The sequence below is a fragment of the Tarenaya hassleriana genome, unplaced genomic scaffold (genome assembly GCF_000463585.1).
Source record: "Tarenaya hassleriana unplaced genomic scaffold, ASM46358v1 Cleome1, whole genome shotgun sequence".
NCBI classification, from domain to species: Eukaryota; Viridiplantae; Streptophyta; class Magnoliopsida; order Brassicales; family Cleomaceae; genus Tarenaya; species Tarenaya hassleriana.
Genome location: NW_010960187.1, coordinates 2,144,487 through 2,163,111, shown reverse-complemented (window position 1 = coordinate 2,163,111; position 18,625 = coordinate 2,144,487). Strand labels below are relative to the sequence as shown.

General features: G+C 37.6%; 6 protein-coding genes and 1 long non-coding RNA gene across 7 annotated transcripts in view; 2 read left to right on the top strand and 5 right to left on the bottom strand.

The window, feature by feature from the left end:
• The window catches only part of LOC104805725 (neutral ceramidase), a 4,438-nt gene extending 2,583 nt beyond the window's left edge, over positions 1–1,855 (bottom strand). The window contains exons 1-4 of the mRNA XM_010530387.1: positions 1,320–1,855; positions 871–1,079; positions 242–571; positions 5–120 (exon numbers count right to left, since the gene is read on the bottom strand). Coding sequence (XP_010528689.1) covers positions 5–120; positions 242–571; positions 871–1,079; positions 1,320–1,627 — 963 coding nt within the window. The 5' untranslated portion in view covers positions 1,628–1,855. The remainder of the gene's footprint in view (positions 1–4; positions 121–241; positions 572–870; positions 1,080–1,319) is intronic.
• A 1,397-nt stretch (positions 1,856–3,252) lies between these two features.
• LOC104805714 (ribosome biogenesis regulatory protein homolog) lies at positions 3,253–6,493 on the bottom strand. The gene is made up of 8 exons (XM_010530366.1): positions 6,318–6,493; positions 5,515–5,665; positions 5,085–5,136; positions 4,800–4,928; positions 4,521–4,638; positions 3,876–4,059; positions 3,637–3,750; positions 3,253–3,515 (listed from the first exon to the last, which is right to left on the bottom strand). Exons 1-8 carry the CDS (start codon positions 6,404–6,406, stop codon positions 3,387–3,389), a joined length of 966 nt encoding a protein of 321 aa, XP_010528668.1. The 5' UTR covers positions 6,407–6,493; the 3' UTR covers positions 3,253–3,386.
• Positions 6,494–6,831: 338 nt separating this feature from the next.
• Positions 6,832–8,656, bottom strand: LOC104805707 (fructokinase-like 1, chloroplastic). Its single transcript, XM_019203161.1, has 2 exons — positions 7,847–8,656; positions 6,832–7,597 (listed from the first exon to the last, which is right to left on the bottom strand). The coding sequence occupies exons 1-2, from the start codon at positions 8,633–8,635 to the stop codon at positions 6,905–6,907; spliced, it is 1,482 nt and encodes a 493-aa protein (XP_019058706.1). The 5' UTR covers positions 8,636–8,656; the 3' UTR covers positions 6,832–6,904.
• Positions 8,657–8,865: 209 nt separating this feature from the next.
• LOC104805700 (protein transport protein yos1-like) lies at positions 8,866–10,372 on the top strand. The gene is made up of 3 exons (XM_019203163.1): positions 8,866–9,055; positions 9,391–9,451; positions 10,035–10,372. Exon 3 carries the CDS (start codon positions 10,041–10,043, stop codon positions 10,272–10,274), a length of 234 nt encoding a protein of 77 aa, XP_019058708.1. The 5' UTR covers positions 8,866–9,055; positions 9,391–9,451; positions 10,035–10,040; the 3' UTR covers positions 10,275–10,372.
• Positions 10,373–10,533: 161 nt separating this feature from the next.
• Positions 10,534–11,520, bottom strand: LOC109116897 (heme-binding-like protein At3g10130, chloroplastic). Its single transcript, XM_019203162.1, has one exon. The coding sequence runs from the start codon at positions 11,254–11,256 to the stop codon at positions 10,663–10,665; it is 594 nt and encodes a 197-aa protein (XP_019058707.1). The 5' UTR covers positions 11,257–11,520; the 3' UTR covers positions 10,534–10,662.
• Positions 11,521–16,162: 4,642 nt separating this feature from the next.
• LOC104805691 overlaps positions 16,163–18,625 on the top strand; it is a 2,678-nt gene continuing 215 nt past the window's right edge. Inside the window, exons 1-6 of the mRNA XM_010530336.2 lie at positions 16,163–16,659; positions 16,746–17,028; positions 17,394–17,594; positions 17,709–18,297; positions 18,380–18,452; positions 18,535–18,599. Of these exons, the coding sequence (XP_010528638.1) occupies positions 16,486–16,659; positions 16,746–17,028; positions 17,394–17,594; positions 17,709–18,297; positions 18,380–18,419 (1,287 nt within the window). The 5' untranslated portion in view covers positions 16,163–16,485 and the 3' untranslated portion in view covers positions 18,420–18,452; positions 18,535–18,599. The remainder of the gene's footprint in view (positions 16,660–16,745; positions 17,029–17,393; positions 17,595–17,708; positions 18,298–18,379; positions 18,453–18,534; positions 18,600–18,625) is intronic.
• Positions 17,881–18,618, bottom strand: LOC109117086. Its single transcript, XR_002024570.1, has 3 exons — positions 18,426–18,618; positions 18,063–18,167; positions 17,881–17,967 (listed from the first exon to the last, which is right to left on the bottom strand). It is a non-coding gene; the product is annotated as an uncharacterized LOC109117086 (long non-coding RNA).

Below are 18,625 nucleotides of genomic sequence, written 5' to 3'. Positions count from 1 at the left end.
ATGCCGAGACAAAACTACGACTAGAATCTTTCCTCACTCTTACTTTTGCGTCGAGGGGATTCGTCACAGGTTGCCCTTTAGAAGACTTATAAGAAGCAGCAATTTCCAAAAGCCTGCTATCTGCAAAAGGGTAACACCCCTTATATCAAGATACAGCTTCAAGAAAAGCACACATTGAAGACAACAACTTGACATAAGTGAATCCTAGTCTACGAAACTCAAGGAGGACTTGAAGGCTTACGGTTCTTGTTCATGTCTGAAACAAGGGTTGAAACCCGCCGAGGAATTTCCCCCATCTCGGTTCGGACAGGAGCTCTCTGCTGAAACCAGTCCTCCATTAACCGAGCTGCAGTGCCTTTGTTATCTCCACTTATCAGCGAATTTGTACGGCTCATGGAAGTCCCGTGAGTTGCAAACCAGTTGAAGCTAGCAATCGGGCCGGAGCGAGAATCTACAAACTTGAGGAGTGCCATCTCTTTGTCGACATCGTACTTGTATATACTCCTTTCAGATGCAGGGTTGTTGAGATAAGCGCTGGGACTACGGTTCACGCCAGCATCCAAGAGCTCTCCTGTTTCACACCACAAACAAGAATTTACAGAGAAGCTTGATGCAAAGAGAAAACACACAAATTTTTGGTCCAAGAACACTATGAAAGAGATATAAGAGTATAAGACGAAGTACCATTGAAGGTTAGAAGGAAGCATCCTAACGAGTTCTTTTCGAGAAATTTACAGAAAAAAACATTTACCAGATTCTGACCACCTAAGAATAAGTGATTCCGTCCGACCAGAGTATATGTTTCGATTACTAGTGTTCTTACAGTCATGACGAGGATTGTCCTTCCAGTCATCGAAGAAATGTTCTTACCGCTGTTGACGAAGACCGAACCGGGCCTGAGACTCTCGTGAGCCTGGACAATGCTTTGCTCAATGCCATCGACAATGACGTCAAAGGATTGACGAACGAACCCTAGAGATGTCACGATGTAAGTAACGTACTGGAGATAGCCTCCTGGTCCGGCGTGGGTGTGAATTCCACTTATTGCCACGTTTTTCTCAGTGTAAAGATCTCCATACCTAAAAATGGCAAAAGTCATAACTCTGAATCATGAAGCATCATGATTAAATCTCAATGGTACGAATTCCCAACTTCATCCTCTCCATATGAGATCCTGATTCAGAATCTATGGAATCCGAAGACGATTGAGTAACCATTGTTCGTTCTTACAAGCTCGTATTCTTCTATAAAATCAGTCAAGTCTAAGCTACACATCGTTCATTCGACTGTCCGAATCCGAGAAATCAGGAGAGCCGTACCTGGATTTGAGCCGCTCGAGGACTTTGATGGTGACGATCTGAGACGCCATACACGCGTCGAGATTCACAAACGCGACGCGATTCCCGCGAGGCTCGGCGACGATGAAGGCACGAGCTCGTAATCGGAAATGGACACCGGAAGCGATCTGGTCGGAGTTCGCGTAACCCATCATGTTGACGTCGGCGGCCGGACCGGTGATGTCATAGCTTCCGACGCCGATCAAGTAGTCGGAAGACGACAACGAACACATCCCGGCGAAGAGAAGCAGCGACAGCAAAAACGCCATCGACGGCGCTGGTGAGGCCATTGTGGAGGCCAACTCCAGAGTAGGAAACTGAGAATTCGAAATGGATTGGTTGTGAGACGAGAGCTTCACGAAGAAGAGAGAGAGCCACCCGCCATGGAAAATACTTGCCGTGAGGTTTGGGTGTAAACGCGAAAATTCAAATGTGGAAACGCGAGGCTTGCAGTGGATGTCGGCACTACTCTCACTTCCTTTTTCCAAGCAAATGCTGTCTCTTTTTTTTTTTTTACTCACACAATGTTCTTGTTGTGTAATATATCAACAATAAGAACTTATAAAAAATAAATATGTATATACATATATATATATATAATGATTAATAATGTTGATTTGAGCGGAGAAATAAATACTTTTCTTTATTTAATTTGTAAGATTATATTATTTATAGATATGGATTATAGAATGTTTTATTTACTTAATATAAATATTTAAGATATAAAGATAAAATCAAATATTATTTTCTCTATTTTTATATGGCCTTTAAATTCAAGAAGTAAAAAAAAAGCAATTTGAAATTGTAATTTGGAAGAAAATCAATGGATTTAATCATTTGAAGTATAAACAAAGATAATTTCGGTGGATGAAAGGAACGTAGAAGTGATAAAATATTTGAATCCTATTGTAGTATTTGTTGATTTTGATCTAAAATTGGATGAAGATGACTTTTTTAGTGCGTGTATGTGTATATATATTAATAAAAATAGAATTAAAATCGAATTCAAAAGATAAATATCTTTTAATTAAATTTTTTGAATCAAAGATAATCTATTCAAACTACAAATAAGTATTTTTTTTTTGGTGTGAACAGAAAATATGAACGAGGAAGTGAAGGAAGTGGAGAAAGAGAGGGCGACTGAATCATAATGAAGTGAGAGGTGGTGCGTTGTGGTGGGTGGATAATTTACGAGGCCTCGACACGTCACCAGAGCTATTATTGCGGTATATATAATTATGTGTTCAACGCGTCACAAATTTTATTCTTAGTGACTTGTTTATTCGGTCGGTCCAAATTATGCGCAGAGGATACACGTATTTAATCGATAATGTTAAAATCATAGTTGTCATTATCCCGATACGAATATTCAAACTTCCAGATGTCAAATCTCTGTCTCCATCGAAGGTTCGTATCACGTGCAACGAATCTAATCCTTACAAATTAAATTAAGTTATAATAAAATCCATTTTCACATGTTTTTATTATTATACCAACGTCAAGGTCAAATAAAATCATATATAAATATCTAAATTCTCAGATTTATTTTGAACTATAAAACTTTATACATAAAGAACTTTTCAAAACTTTCACAAAAATATACAAAATTTTAAAAATCTTAAAAAATCTTATTTTTTGCAATTCTCTCTGTTAAATCATTAATTTTTGACGAATTCTATTATAAATTAAATATCCTTAATAAATTTTAATTTTATTTAAAATTTTAGATATTTATATAAAAATTTTGAAAATTTATATATTTTTATAAAAATTTTATAATTCAGTTAAATTATATACGATTTTTCCGACTAGTAACCGCGACAAATGAATATAAGTGATATTCCACATGACCACTCTCCGTTATTACCATTTTGGGCTTTTATTACAATTTTGGGCTGTCAGAGAAAAGATTAGATTCAGTCATCACCATTACCATCATCATCATCACCATCATCATCATCACCAAAAGTAGAAAAAATTTATATAGAGTTACGAGTAATGGAGTTAAAGAGTTAACAAATGCAAGCAAATGAAAGCAAAAGACCTAAATCACTTGGAAGCGTTTCCTGCCTTTGAGGAACCCTTCTTCTTGTTGAACACACTCTTCTTAGGTTTCAACTTGTCTTGGCTCTTTGTCGGTCTCTTTCTCTCCTTCTTCACGTTATACATGTTTATGGCCTAAAACCACCAATTTCAAAACAAAAACAAAAACTCATTTTAAAAAAATAAAATAAAAAAGAACCCTAGTTTTGATTTTCCAGCACTCAATATTATCATATATCTTTGTTATATATATTACCTTATTGACGTTGAGAATCTCGTGTGAATTCTTCGAGATTATCTTGCTAAGCACTTTATCCGTCTGCTCCTTCTCCCGCGAGCCCATCCCAGATCCCTCCACCACCGGCAAATACTGAGCAGAAAACAAGAATGCTCTTCCTTAATCAGACAGTGATCTTTCTTCATAAACAAATCCATGGTTTCTTTTAATTCCACAGACCCCATATTCCCTATTGAGCAGAGGATATTTGTGTATACCTTGTGATGTTTGCCTAGCTTCTTAGGAGCCTTTTCTCCGGGCAACTTCTTATCGAATTTCCCACCACTAGCGGTCGAGGTAGCGGCCAAACCAGCCACGTTTCCCAGTTCTTCTTTTCCGACTTTCTTGGATTGAGCCTGTGTTCCAGTTATGGGCAATGCCGTAGCAGCAAGTCGGACGTGACTGTAGCATCATAGGACATTTCAAGGTGTGCCGATATCAGAATCGTGTGAAATATATAGTAGGGCAGTCGCAAACAAACAGCTTAGATCAGAAAAAACCTGAATACAAAGGATGCTAAAATGTACTGAAGAGGGAACCAACACAGAGATTGAAAACATATTGTATGTGTTCACTAGAAATAACTTGATTTATTTGCTTATTTTCGGATAGTAGAAACCGGACCACAGCTAGATCAATGACAAAAGCAAAACACCACAATGCAGGATACATGAATTTACCTAACTTGTAAATTGTAAAGGATACACTTTTGATAGCAAAAAAATCGTACTTATGGACAATTCTACTATAAATTTGGTTCTATAAGGGAAAACAAAAGCAGATCTTTAGTTATACTGTATGTTCTTCGATGGAAAAGGACAACACAAGCACAAAGAGAAATGAAATGCATAAAAATAGCATACCTTGGCAAAGCACCTACTTTTGCAGCCGCCTTCAAGTTTTGCAATCGGTTCTTTTCTTGCTTTTCAACTTTCTTCTTTTTCTCTTCCTGTCTCTTGGCGAAAGGATCTTCTCCTGGTTCTGCAGTAAGACCAGAGCATTTTTCAGAACAAAAGAAATATGTCATCCCTCCCAAAACACAACAGATTTAACTCTCTTTCAGTCGACACTTTGTAGATATGCTTCTTCAAAGCAATAACATAAGTAGCAGTATGGGGGTAAGAAAAGTTTACTAGAATTACCATCTGTGGGCTTTGCCTCAATAATAGGAATATCATTATCATCATTAACACGGTCGTAACCATGCCGGCGTTTCCATTGACTAGTTTGTTCATCCCATACAACCTTGTCCTTCTTCCGCTTCTTTATACCTGTGAAACGTATTAGGAGGAATTCAGCATTAAAAACTAGGTCTGACAAGTAGAAAAAATGAGATAATTATCCTGCTATGAAGTTCAACGCGAACAAGATCAAGCAAGCTGCATTCCATAATTTCCATGAAAACCAGAGAGCAAGGATTAAATTACCTTTTTTGTTAGCAAATTCTTCCCACTTTGTAAGAGGCTTAGGCTTTGGAAGCTGGAAAACAAGATAGGACGATGTGAGGTAAAAGGAGGACAGACAGAATGCCACAAGTCCCTCAAATTTTATATTTGTTGTTAGCCATTTGAAATGTTCTCAAAACACATAATTCACATTTTGAAGACATGTCTTATCAACAAACTTTCAAATGCTATACTTATCCAGAGACATGAAAATTTTGGATATTCCTTGTTAAGTGCTGATGCAACAAAAGCTATGGATTTCCAAAACATATGCATGGCTTTAATAAACAACTTTATCACCCTTGATGAGTGATTCAAGGACTACAAAAGAGAAAAAATGATTAACATTTCTTGTTGTGACCGATCTGACAGGTAAATATAGAGAAAGTAACACATAAAAGGATGAACTTACATGCTTCTCCCTGGGAAGTTTTGTTGTGGGTGGAGGCAACTGGACAAGAGGACCATCAACAGTTTCGGTAGAAGGCAAGTTAAAAATACTGTCAGCTATTGCCTGAACGAGCTTTGTTCCTTCCTTAATACATTGCTTCGCAAGTTCATCCCTAAATAAAACCGAGAAGACACAATTAAGAAACATAACTAGTTTAAACTCCCACTGAGAAGACAGTCTCAAATTAGATAAGTGTTCAACTGCTAAAACAAAGATCTAGAGTCTCTACATAATTACAGAGAATTGCCAGAGATTATATGTTCAACTGCTAAAACCATTTCTAATAGAACAAGAGCATGATAGTAAAATAGAGAATGGAGTTATATCGATGATGCAAAAGCACGAAGCCGTGTGAAGGCCAGTGGCAATCCAGGCATGGTTTATGACATAGAACAGCAATTTATCCAAGCGAAGAAAGATAGTCATGGTGTAACTATAAACCACCAGAAAAGAAAAAAAAAAGAGTTGCTAGTTAGAACAAGCCTACACAAGATGCACCATTGGAAATTCTAATCCCTTCACCTTCAGCTAAAAACCACCAGAAAAAAACCCTAATTCTTTCTGGAAGCTGTTTAGGCAAATGCAACATTTTGTTTTCCTCCTCAGCGACAACAAACTTACAAGCAATAACGGCACAAACCCATCTCAGATTCATCGAAAACAAGCTAAAATCTTCATCAAAGACAAGAATCAAAACATCAAAGAGCTCGCTCCAGAGTCCACGAAGCCAGTATTACAACATCGGAGAAAGGAAATAGCCGAACCTTGAAGGAACAGAGGGAATCCGGTGGTTGGGATTGAAGGCCGTAAGATTTCCGACATCTATCTGATACAGCGTGTTCTCCGTCTCCATGTTTCCGCGTCTCTCTGTTCCTGGATCCAGAGGTGAGCGAACGGACGAGAGAGGTTTTGTTTAGGGTTTTGGTATTTCGAAAGTAGTAGCAACTAGAAACTAGCAAGGTAGCCGACGGCTTGAAACGCAAACGCAATGTCCTGCCAACGCAAACGCTCATCTTCGCCGGGTTCTTTTTTTATGTAAGAAGACAGTTTTACCCTTCTCTGTCTTTGAATTTTCGCTAAACCCGATGGCGGCCCATTTGGAAATTGGCGGCGGCAAATATCGAAAGCCCATTGGACCGGCCGTGAGATATGATTTTCGCTTTATTTAAATTAGCACATTTTTTTAAAATTAAAATTTGATTGTAATTTAACCAATTTATCATTTCGTAATTATTAGAAAATTCTTCTCCCTCTCTCTATCACCTTTTCAAACAGATATTTGGCATAATCAAATAACATTAGAATGGATCACCCATCTCAAAACCGACATGAATGAATTCTCGATCATTTCCTACCACATGGATGGAACATAAACCTGTTCTTTAAGATTCTGAGCTGCACTTTCAGTAGGGAAACCTCTAACTGCTCCGATTGTCCACTGAGCTATGATCCCGGCTGCAATGGCGAACCTGAGCTGTCTCTCCGTTACATCTCCATCTTCGAACATCTCCGGACAAGTTGTCAGCTTTCTCATTATCCCCGCGACGACGGCATCTCCTGAACCCGTCCTGTCACACGTGAACGGCGTTATGAGCACATCCTCCGTTCCGACCACTACCCCGTCGAAAGAAGGAGCGTAGTAATGGATCCGTAACGTTCCATCCGTCACAAACAAGAACTTGAGCCCGTCGTGCCACAAGGGTTCGATCTCTTCCCGGGTGTAGTGGTAATAGTCCCTCCGGTTCTTGGTCTGCTCGAATTTCTCCGCGTAGTATTGGGGTGTGTAGTTTCTCTTCCTCTCGTAGTCATCTTCGTCGAGGAGGAACTCCAGCTCTTGTCGAGAAACTTCTATGATGTTCGCTTTGTTCCACGCTTTCTTGATCAGTTCCCTCGTCTCGTCACGAGATTTCCACAGAGGCAATGGCAGATTCAGGTCGAAGAAGATTAGCCCTCCGAACTTTACAGACCACTGTATTGCCTTGAAGAGAGTTGATCTCATTGTAGGAGACGTCAAAACTTCTGAATTGAAATGGAAAATTCTTGCCTGCAATTGCAATCGGAAACCAGAAATGCTAAAGCTCAAGAAACATAGCTATGGTAACCACATAAAGGGCATACATATATATCAAGATCAGAATCATGCATGACCATGAAGCTCAAGCTCAAGCTTTTCAGGTTAAACTCAACATTCATATCTAAGAGCAGAGAAAACATTCATACCAAAGTATCTGTTCTGTTCCAATATATGATGTTGAATCACTGATACATTTTCAGAATCAACAAATTTATTTACCTCTTTCAGGACAGCTAAGCTCAGCTCTGATGCAAGAAGCGAATCCTCGGCCGATTCTTTCACCGTCTCCGCCTTCATCTTCCCGTCCTCGAACTTGATCTTCACGTGAGTAGAAGCAGTCTTAGAGTTCTCGTCGAATTTCACAGCTCTCGTCTGAACTTTCTCCTTGTTCATCATCAGCACGAGCTCGTCCCCGAAATCGTCGTCTCCGACTTTGCCCATGAACGCCGCTCGTCCACCAAGCCGCACGTGTGAGATCGCCACGTTTGACGGCGGTCCTCCCGGAGCACGACCGAACTCCGGCGGGTCCCACTGCAGCATCTTCCACTGTGAGTACATGTCAGGGTGCATCGGGTTATCGTGCACCCGCACCACGGGAACAAACTCCTTCCGGACGGATCCGAAGCAACACACCAACGGTGGGTCGTCGTACGGGAAATCTAAGCCGTCGTCGTAATCCTCGAGCTCGGATTCATCTCCCTCCTCTTTCTGCTGCGATCTCGTTTCCGGGTCAGTCTCGATTGACCCGTTTCCCATCCGGGTTTCAAGCTTTGCTCGCTCTTCAGTTGCGGGTTGCTTCTTTTTCCTGCCTCTGCGACTAGGTTTTGGAGTTTCTGGGGCCGTTCCGTTTGTGATGTCGCCATTAATGGAAGCTTTCGGGCAAACATAATGCCCTAAAGCTCGTAAATTTCGAGGTCTCAGTATCTGGGCAGCTGCATTTCTAGGGCTTTTGATGAGAGGTGAGTAACATAGGTGATGAAGATGAGGAAGAAGAAGGAAAGAAGCCATGGGTTTTTGCTTCCATGTCAGGGTTTATCCATTTTCCCCTATTTCATGAAAATCCTACCGGGTCCTACTCGACCCGACCCGGCTATGAGGGGCCGATTCGGGTTGTTTTGCACATTCCTGCCGGATGAATCTGACGGTTCACATTTCATCTATTGACTCGAAACAGAAATCTAGACCGTTGGATTAACAAGACGCTCGATCACATCGCGCGAGAAAAATGATAATAAACAGCAAAAGGAAACAACTTGGCCACTCGGGGGTTCTCCGATTGTGTCGTCGATCTCCGGCGAACAAGCTTTTGTTAACCCAGATCTCTCAAATTCAACTCGCTTCCCCTTCGATTTCGAAAACAGGGTCTGAAATTCCACGCCGACTGTCGATCGATCAGTTTGGGTTTTCCTCGATTCCAGGTTTTCCCCGGTAAGTTTTACTTGATTTCAGGCATTCTCGAGCTTGATAAATTTAGGGTTCTCATTTCTTTGTAGAAATCGATTGATCAGGATGGTTTAGGGTTATAACTTGTTTTTACGAGGGAGTTCAGATTGCCAAATGAGAGTCTCGATCTGTCGTTGAGATCCGTGATCAGGGTTCATAAGTCCTGCATAATATGTAATGTTTATCTGACGGAAACAGGGCTCGTGATCAAATGACGCTAGTCTTTTTGAATCGATGTCCAATCCAGTTCAAGAACTTTCCCATCTCTAATGGGCATTCCTCTCCGCTGATTGTAGTTCATGTTCTTTTTGTTTCTTCAGATATCAAAGCAAGGAATTTAACAAGACCTTGAACTAAGCATCAAGGTTTACATTTCCTCAGGTATGCATATATTGCTCTGGAATCTCTCTTATGCTGTATTGTTCGAGGGGTTTAATACTGTTCCCGGTAGATCTCTAAGGCTTGATCCAGTAGCATCATCGTCGTATATACTGGGATCTGTAAGCTTGTCTCCTCTCCCGCAGATATTGAGCTCTAGGTGATGTGTTTGATATTTCAACTTGAATCCGAAATCGATAGCCCTGTTTGGTCTTGTTGTTCTTCCTGGTAGAAAACCTCATCTAGTGTGTGGTTGGATTTATCTTAGATCAAGTTTTTGATTGGAGATACAGCTTCTGGTTGGCTGCTGAGAGTTATCTGTGTTGTTCAAGATTTATGGCCTCCACCATGAAATTCCTTTAAAACACTGAGTAACTATACTTTTGTAGTGTTTCAAGTGGTTCTTGTTCATTCATAGGATTCTCCTTCTTTAAAGATCACTTCTCCGCTCGAAACCATAAGCTCTGAGTTGTTTTCTTGAATCTGCTTTCGTTTCCCTTTGCTCTCTTGATGTTTGCCTGTAAAAATCAGAAGACTTTCTTCTCTCTCGATGATTCTCATCATCTTAAACCTCGCTGCATCACAGAGAATCATGGGTTTCTGGACGTTGATGGAAGGCTTGCTGCTATTTGCCAACGCACTCGCCATCCTCAACGAGGATCGTTTTCTTGCTCCGAGAGGGTGGACACTTGCAGAGCTCCAAACAGGCAGGAGAAACTCACTCAAAGGTCAGATCATCGGTCTCATCCATGCGTGTCAGTATATGAGACTGCCTCTCATGCTCTTGAACATCATAGTCATTGTCCTCAAGCTGTTCTCCGGGTGAAGACCAGACTTTTGTGCCATCCTTTGACCTCTGTAATCATCGTTCAGTTGGGAAGTGTTAAACATTTCTTCGGAACTCAGTCCACCATTTCTTGTCTATCTGAATCTTTTTTATACAGTTTTTGCCAAATTTCCGTGAAACCCTTCTCTCAAGTTGCAAACTTTATGATTATCAGACCACAGACCAAGATAGGGCCAATGTAAGACAGATCTGTTCAAGGTTTATGTCCACACATTTTTGTCTGGTTTACTCAAAACCCTTCTCGAAACCACAAACACATTGATCATTACATTTTATATAACATCATTTCATAGAGAAGACAAGTTCTTGAACTGCAACAGAAAAAGGTATGAAACTTTGGATCTGGTGGTTAGGGGTTTCATCGGATTCATTCCACAGGGATCATGACCTCGTTGGTCCTGCACCATGGCAGAGTCCATGGCGGATTATACCTCGCCAGCACAAGATCTCCGGTGACTTTAACGCCTTCTCTCTCCAAATCAGTCCTTAGCTTCTCCGCCTTCTCCTTCACCACCGCTTCCGTCGCAACCCCACTGAACCTCACCACGCCGTACCTCCTCCCCCCCTCCGCCTTTATCACCACCCTCTCCTCCGTCGGCCTCGGCGCCTCCTCCGCCGTCTTGTACTTCGCCGGTAACACGAACTGCATCGTCACCGTCTTCCCTCCTCCTTCCTTCGTCACCACCGGTGCCGTCATCTCGATCTTCTCCCCCTCCTTCGTGATCACCGGCGCCGTCATCGCGATCTTCTCCGGCTTCTCGTTGTGCGGCTTACCCAACGCTCCGATGTAGTTGGCCAAGACGGTGAAGCCTCCGTCTTTGTTACCCTTGAACTCCGACGGGTCGTACGTGAACTCCGCCACGACGGCCGGAGGATATTCCCGGACTTCGTAGCCGTCCCCGGATTTTACGACCTTGTATTCCGGCGTCTCTACTCCGATCTTACCGAACACCATACCCATTATGAGAATTCTGATGATGAACCCAGATTCACGATGGTTGTGAAAAAGGGGGGGTTTATAAAGAATTTTCGAGAAGTGGGGAATTAAGAATTGGGTTTTCGGTGGTGGAATCTGAGATGGGTCGAGAAATTTTCGACGTCGCGACACGGTTACTTGGGGTCCAAGATACACAGAACTTGTTGGACACGTCTGTGATTGTGTGGCTGATAGAATTTGCAGATCGTCATGTTCTTGTGGATGTTCTGCTTCCACGACGATGATTCAAAATCCGCGAGACACGACTATACGAATATACAGGCGTATATTATATGCATATACAGAGAGAGAGACATGCTTGATATTTTCTTAAACGGCAGGTATGTTTTGGTATCTGCATTAAAACGGCACGCAGTCATCTTCTCTGTGGTAAAGATGGGCTTGGATCTTGATGGGAAAGTTGATAAGCCCAATGTCTCGGCCCAACAACTATCCTTCACGAGTATCGGACCAAACTATCTCTGTTTCCAAACAGGCCAACTAGTAAGGGGGGGACAGGCCCTCAAGTTTTCAAACCCAATGCACATGATTTCATAATAACAAAGGGAAAATCTATATATATTAATAAAGATGTTTAAAGAGATTTGGTGAGGACACATCATCATCTTATATGGCACTTTTCTCAATTTTTATTAGTTCATTAATTTTCACATATATTATATATTATATATATTATTTTTCTAAATTAAAAAGTAAAACTGACAACCATTAAAAAATATAATTATGGTGCATTTAATATCAAAAAATATCTACGTTTCAAAACCATATATTGGATGAAGTGGTTAATATTTTTATTGGTTCATTAAAATCTTTGTTTATAATAATTTCAAAGTTTGATTATATTATCACTAATTTTTGGTATGCACATTAGAAAAAATCTATTTCATTGTTAGTTTTATATAATAAAATCTATATATATAAATATTTTTATACTATTTTTAGATTATTATAATAAAGATTTTTAACACATTAATTTGTATATGATTAAAATTAAAATTAATCTTAATATATAACAAGTTCATTTTGATCGTAGTTTTACAGATTTATATTAAATTTTTTGGTTATTTTGATATAAAAAATTATTAATAGATTATTATCATATAAAAATGATTTAAAAAATTAACTTTATAATATAAAAAAACATTAACACGTTCTCTTGCAATAAAAGAAAATCTATATATAAATAATAAGGTTTGAAGAGATTTGAAAAACTTATGTGAAAATTAAAAATAAAATTTTGTATTTCATTTGTAAATTTAGCTTGAATATAAAAAAAAAAGTAACATAATCACTCTACATGATATTGCATTAATTGATATTTTAGTGGGAAAAAATCTATAAAGAACGGAAGAACAATAAAACAATAAATCGAGAGTATTCATATCCGTTAACCAGTAACCACTAATTAGCATAATTATTATTGTAGTAAATGGATATTATTGTATTTTTATGTAGTGGAGAAAAAATTAAAACAAATAAATGTGGCCAAGACTATTCATTAGCCCACTAACAAAACAACAAAAAAACGGTGGTCAAGTATTGACTGTCAATTATTATTTGATATTTTTAAAGAAGTATTTTTTCTATATAATCCGCAAATAGAGTTCGGTGTTCTTCCCACCAATTTCTTCACTTACCCTCCTAAGTTTTTTTTTTAATCTGCAATTTTCTTTTTGGATTTTAATATTTTCAGTAATTTTGCAGGGAATTCTCCAATAGATATCTTGAAAGTATAAGTCAGATTGTTCGACAATTTGTTTGGTAAGAAAGACAATGTTTACAATTATAAATTTATTATTATATACTTTTTTCTTTTATTATTTATATTTTACATATATGAATATTATGATTGTACATGTAGAACAAAAGATGCGACAATTAAAAAAATATTATTAAAATAAATGACGTGTATGTATATATATTGATTTATTTATTTTTATAATTAATTATTTATATCATTTAATAAATTACTATAGCTATAACAAAGTTTATATACAATCATTTTTAAATATATGAAGCAATAACAGAGTTATCGGAAATATTGGTGACTTTGTTAGAGATGTAGAGTTGCTTACCATGGGAAACAAAGAGGGTTATGTGCTAAACGAGGTCTTTGCCGATACATGATTGGTCGGGTACCTTAGTTTCAAATATTTTTGTTATTTTGTTTTGATAGATCTTACATTTTATAGGATTATTTGGATTTTTTTTACTTTCTCCTTAGCGCATCACCGATTGACTATTAAAAAAACTATATTCTTCGGTTTTATTTTGATTTTTTGCTTCAATCCAAGTTTTATTAGAGACCAGATCAGATGTATTTATCCTTTTTTCAAAAGAATATTTTTATCTTTTTTATCTTATTTTGTTTGTTTTTTATCTCGACAAAACTCGGTTAATTTGATTTTACAGATTATATATATTCTTTTCAAATCAAATCTATTTTAACTATAAATATAAGTATATTTTAAAACTCACTTAATCTATTTTTTGAATAACCTAATTTTAATTAAAAAAAATATAAATATGATTGTATAAACGATTTATAAAATCGATATCAATTATGTATTTTAGCCTTTTGGATATCTTCATTATTTATTTATTTATTTTATTTGGTCTCTTTAAAATTTTAGTTTAATTATAAAATAAAATTAAAAAATATTATTAAATATTATAGTTATTTTTTTAAAAAAAATTGTATTTGACGACTTATTATGAAGTTACCTAAATATCCACATCATTATCTATATGGAAAATTTTAAAATTTTAATTGATTACTTAAAATCTTTACTAAGATGTGTAAGTTCATTTGACTATCATAAATTTTTGTACATGAAAAAAGGTTTAAAAAAATTAGATGACACATATTTTAAAAACTAAATATTCCAAATCATCATGACCTATATAGCTTATTAATTTTTTAAAATTAATTATAGTTTTATAAGGTTTGTTGATATCAATATTATAAAAAATTCTTACTTTACATTAATGGATTAAACAACTTTAGAGCTTCCTTAAGATGTTCTTGATACAATCTATGTTCTGTTTATATGGAAAAATGTGTATGCATTTCTGAGCAAGATAGTAAGGGAGGTGAAGACGAATTTTAGATGTTATTCGGATTATGAGAAACTGATTAAAAAAATTGGAGAAACAGCAAACATGTGAAAGTTTTTTAAATTTTTATTGGATATTAATTTTTCATTAGTTATGATTAGAATATCACTAATTGACACACACATACCACTAATTACTACACATAAAAATAGGTTTATATTATTATAGTTTAAAAATTAAAAAAATCAGTTTAATATAACTTGAATATAAAAATAATTAAAATTTCATTAAATATTTTTTAAATAAAGAATTAAAATTACAAAAATTCATTCTAAATCCGTCATGTATAAATTACAATATTTTGATTAAATGTCAATCGCCATATATTAATAGTGATTTGTTTTAATGTCAATCAAAATAATTATAATTAAATGATAAATGTTATAGTATATCGAAAAGTCATCATAGTTAATATTTATATTAATAAACATTTTATGTTATGGTGTATTGAAAGGTCATGAATAGTTACTGATATCATTAATAAATAGTTTACGTTGGCCTTACGAATGGAAATTATATACATGCTCATCGTCTTTTACTTATTACTGTAGCCATAAGAAGTAATGGTGTAGAAATGGTTGTTAGGTATCCATGGAATAATCAACAACAGATATACATTTTTTTGTAAAAAAAATAGGAGATATATCTTTAGGTTTTGTTTTTTGGTTTTTTTTGTTTGATAGGCTTTGTTTTGTTACTCTCCATCCTCAGTTTCTCCTCATCTACTGATTGTCTTGCTTCTTAACGTTCTCCATGTTATTGGTAATTGTTATAGATCATATACCCAATTATTCGATAGTATGAACCAACACCATCAGAACTACTCTTGGTCCTTGGAGACTTGCATGCAGATGCAATTATTCTTCCGTGAAATTAACGTTGCAAGAATTTTGTAATTTATGTTTCGCAGTAAGATCATTCCCGTCGTTATAGAATGGACTATCGAAGGATCTCTTTTCTAAAAAAGAACAAAACATAACCTCAGATAAACGGAGGAACTAAGAGGAAATCACATCTAAAATAACCAAATTAATTTAGAGAAACAAATTATTCAAAAAAAAATTTATAGAAACAAAGAGAGAAGAATGACCACTACAAAAATCTCAAATGATGTTCTTTCTCCACCCCAAGATTGTGATAGGTTCAAGGATGCTTTTCAAGGTATGTTTGACCACTTTGTATACATACACACATGTGTGTTTCACGCATTTTTTTAATCATTTTGATGCAGACGATCACATAAGGGATATATATTGCGAATGTGAACAATGCGACGGATTGACAGAATATTATATATGTATATTATTGAAAAGTATGAAGAGTTTCAGTTGTATAGAGTTTACATATTGTCATTGATTCAAGATCTTCACATCTATGAAATGATAACATATCATTGTTATCAAAATTTACGATATTTATATCAATAATTTTTGTTATCGAAATTCAAGGCATCTACGAAGATTAGACCATCTCTTCACTAATTTTTGCTAAAAAAAAAATATATCAATAATTAATAATTTTGTCTTGCTTAATAATATAATTTTTGCTACATTCATATCAATAATTTATTTAAATAAAAGATAAAAATTTAATATTAACAATAAAAAATGAATAATCCGCGCATCGCGCGGTTATTTTCTAGTTCTACTAAAATACCTGTGAAATTTTTCCATTACAATGCTCTTAATTAGCTAATTAATACATCAATTTATAAATATATGCCAAATCAATACCAACGTTTGACGGTATTAATTTTTCATCCCCGACCTTATACATTCCTAAAGTATTGAATTTGATAAGAAAAGTTTTTCATAAATTTCTAGTATATGTGGACAATAATTCCAATCGAAGCCTCTGGATCAACGAGAAGGTCTCGAATGTGTCCTTACTCTTCCAATTTTACCCCTTAAAACATTACCGCCACAAACAGATGCATCCTGTCCCGGCAAAATCAAAACGATACCGTTTCAAAAGGTTTCAAAATCTCCCGCTCCTTCTGACCCTTTGCTTACCTCCTCCTCCTCCTTGAGATCTGCTGGTTTGATTCATCTTCTTAGGGTTTCGATCTCAGCGAAAATGGGGAAGCCGAGCAGATCCAAGAGATCGGAGAATTTCGAGAAGGGGAAAGTCACTCCGATGCAGGTCGCTTTCCTCGTCGATCGCTACCTCTGCGACAATCGCTTCTCAGAAACCCGATCCGTCTTCAGATCTGAAGCTGCTTCTCTCATGTCAAAATCCCCAGCTTGCGAAGTACGCGAACTAGTAATCGTCACCGACTTTTTAATTTGGGGCATCAATCTGTGATTTGCTAATCTGGGTCTTCGTCTGATTCGCAGGTTCGGGAGAGTTTGATGACTCTGGACGATATTATAAACGAATACATATGCCTGAAGGAGCAGAAGGTGATGGCGGATCAGGAGAGATCGAGATTGGAGCAGGAGAAAGCTAGGGTTCAGAATCTATTGCAGGGAATGCAGGATGTGATGAACGCTTACAACGCTAGTGTGGCCGCAGCTCCTCCAGGAATTCCGGCGGCGGCTCCTACTCCGGAGATCCCGCTGGTTTCTCAAACGACCGTCATGACTCCTCAGCAGAACAACTTCCATAGTTCTCCTTCAGGTGCTGAGACTTTTGAGCACAATACTGCCTTTTGCATTTCGCTTGGCTTTGACTAGAATGATTAGGACCTGGATTTGTGCCTCATAAGCTGTTGATCTTGACTGTTTATTGTTCCAATGTAGAATTTGAATCAGTTTTAACAGTAGATTGATAATGCCTAGTGATGCGGATTCTGCAGTGGAAGTATCTGTTAGGCATGGCCTGATATATGCTTGATATGAGAAGTTAAGAATGATTACTCAGATTTCCTGTTACATCTTCACCCGTGTAGAACTAATCACGTGTTGTTATTTTCAGGCTGCATTACTCAGATTTCCTGTTACATCTTCACCCGTGTAGAACTAATCACGTGTTGTTATTTTCAGGCTGCACTGTGTACAAGACAGCAAATATCATGCCAGTGTCCTTACCAGGTAACAAGAGAGTAGAATGCAGGAATTTCTCGACACCTTCCACCAGCCAGTCCATGACCAGAAAGCGAAAGGGTCCTGAATTTTCTTCCGGGGCTCCTCCTATTTCTAGGAAAACACGGAACAAGACAGAAATTCACAATCCGGCTACCGATGGTAGTAACTGTGTATATATATGCCTTTATGTTTGTTCCTTAACTGATTCATTTAACGGAAAGCCTCTGAATTTCTAGTACTGGAACTTGTCTCCCGTCTTCTCTTCTTTCCCAGGACTCGGGATGGATAAATTCCCACAACCTGACAAGGTGATTAGCTGCTCGGCATCTGAAACTCCATCTGACGTACAAACATTGGCCAAGAGCTGTTCAGCTACCGAGATATCTGGCCATGGATCCAATGTGGCAAAGTGTTTGTTCAATAAAGCTGTTGTGTCACCTTCGACCACTTCGACTTGCCCTAACACCCCGCAAATGCAAGCATCTCCTAAGAGTGATAAGTCTATCACTCCGCAAGACTTGACTCCTACAAACTGCACAATTGTTAGCAAGGAGAGAATCACTGTCAGCCCTCTCAAGCAAATTGCTTCCTATGCAGTGGAAAGGAGCCAAGTCATTTCATCATCACCTGCCAAGTCTAACAAGAGGGGCCTTGTGAAAGGAAGACTCAACTTTGACGGCTCTGTCCCACCAACAACTGCTGTGGATAGGGTTTCGACTCCCTCATCCGGGTCTGAACAGGAAACAGATTTGTCAGAAATGGATTTTCCTACCCTAGATCTCTTGGGAGAAACTTTCTCATTTTCCGAGCTACTAAGTGATTTCGATCTTGGTTATGTAGGAGCCATGGAAACAGTTTCCGGGTATTGTCCTCTTTGGCTCACAGGATCGATTTTCAGAAAGTTTTCAATTGTTCTTCACCATTTGCTGATATGTTATGTTCAGTGATAGGTCATCTTCTGAACCAGGGGGCAGGAAACTATAATCTCACCCTGTCGTGTCAGATTGAACACACAAGGTGGGCAAAGTCTTGATTTCCAATAGGTGATGAACATATATTAGCTTCTTCAATTCACATTTTACTCATGTCTCGTTTTCAGGATCTGTCGGTACGACTGCTCTTAAATCCGTAACCAGATGCATTAGTATCTCAAGTCCTGGTCTGGTAATTTCGCCGTCCTTTTCCTGCTG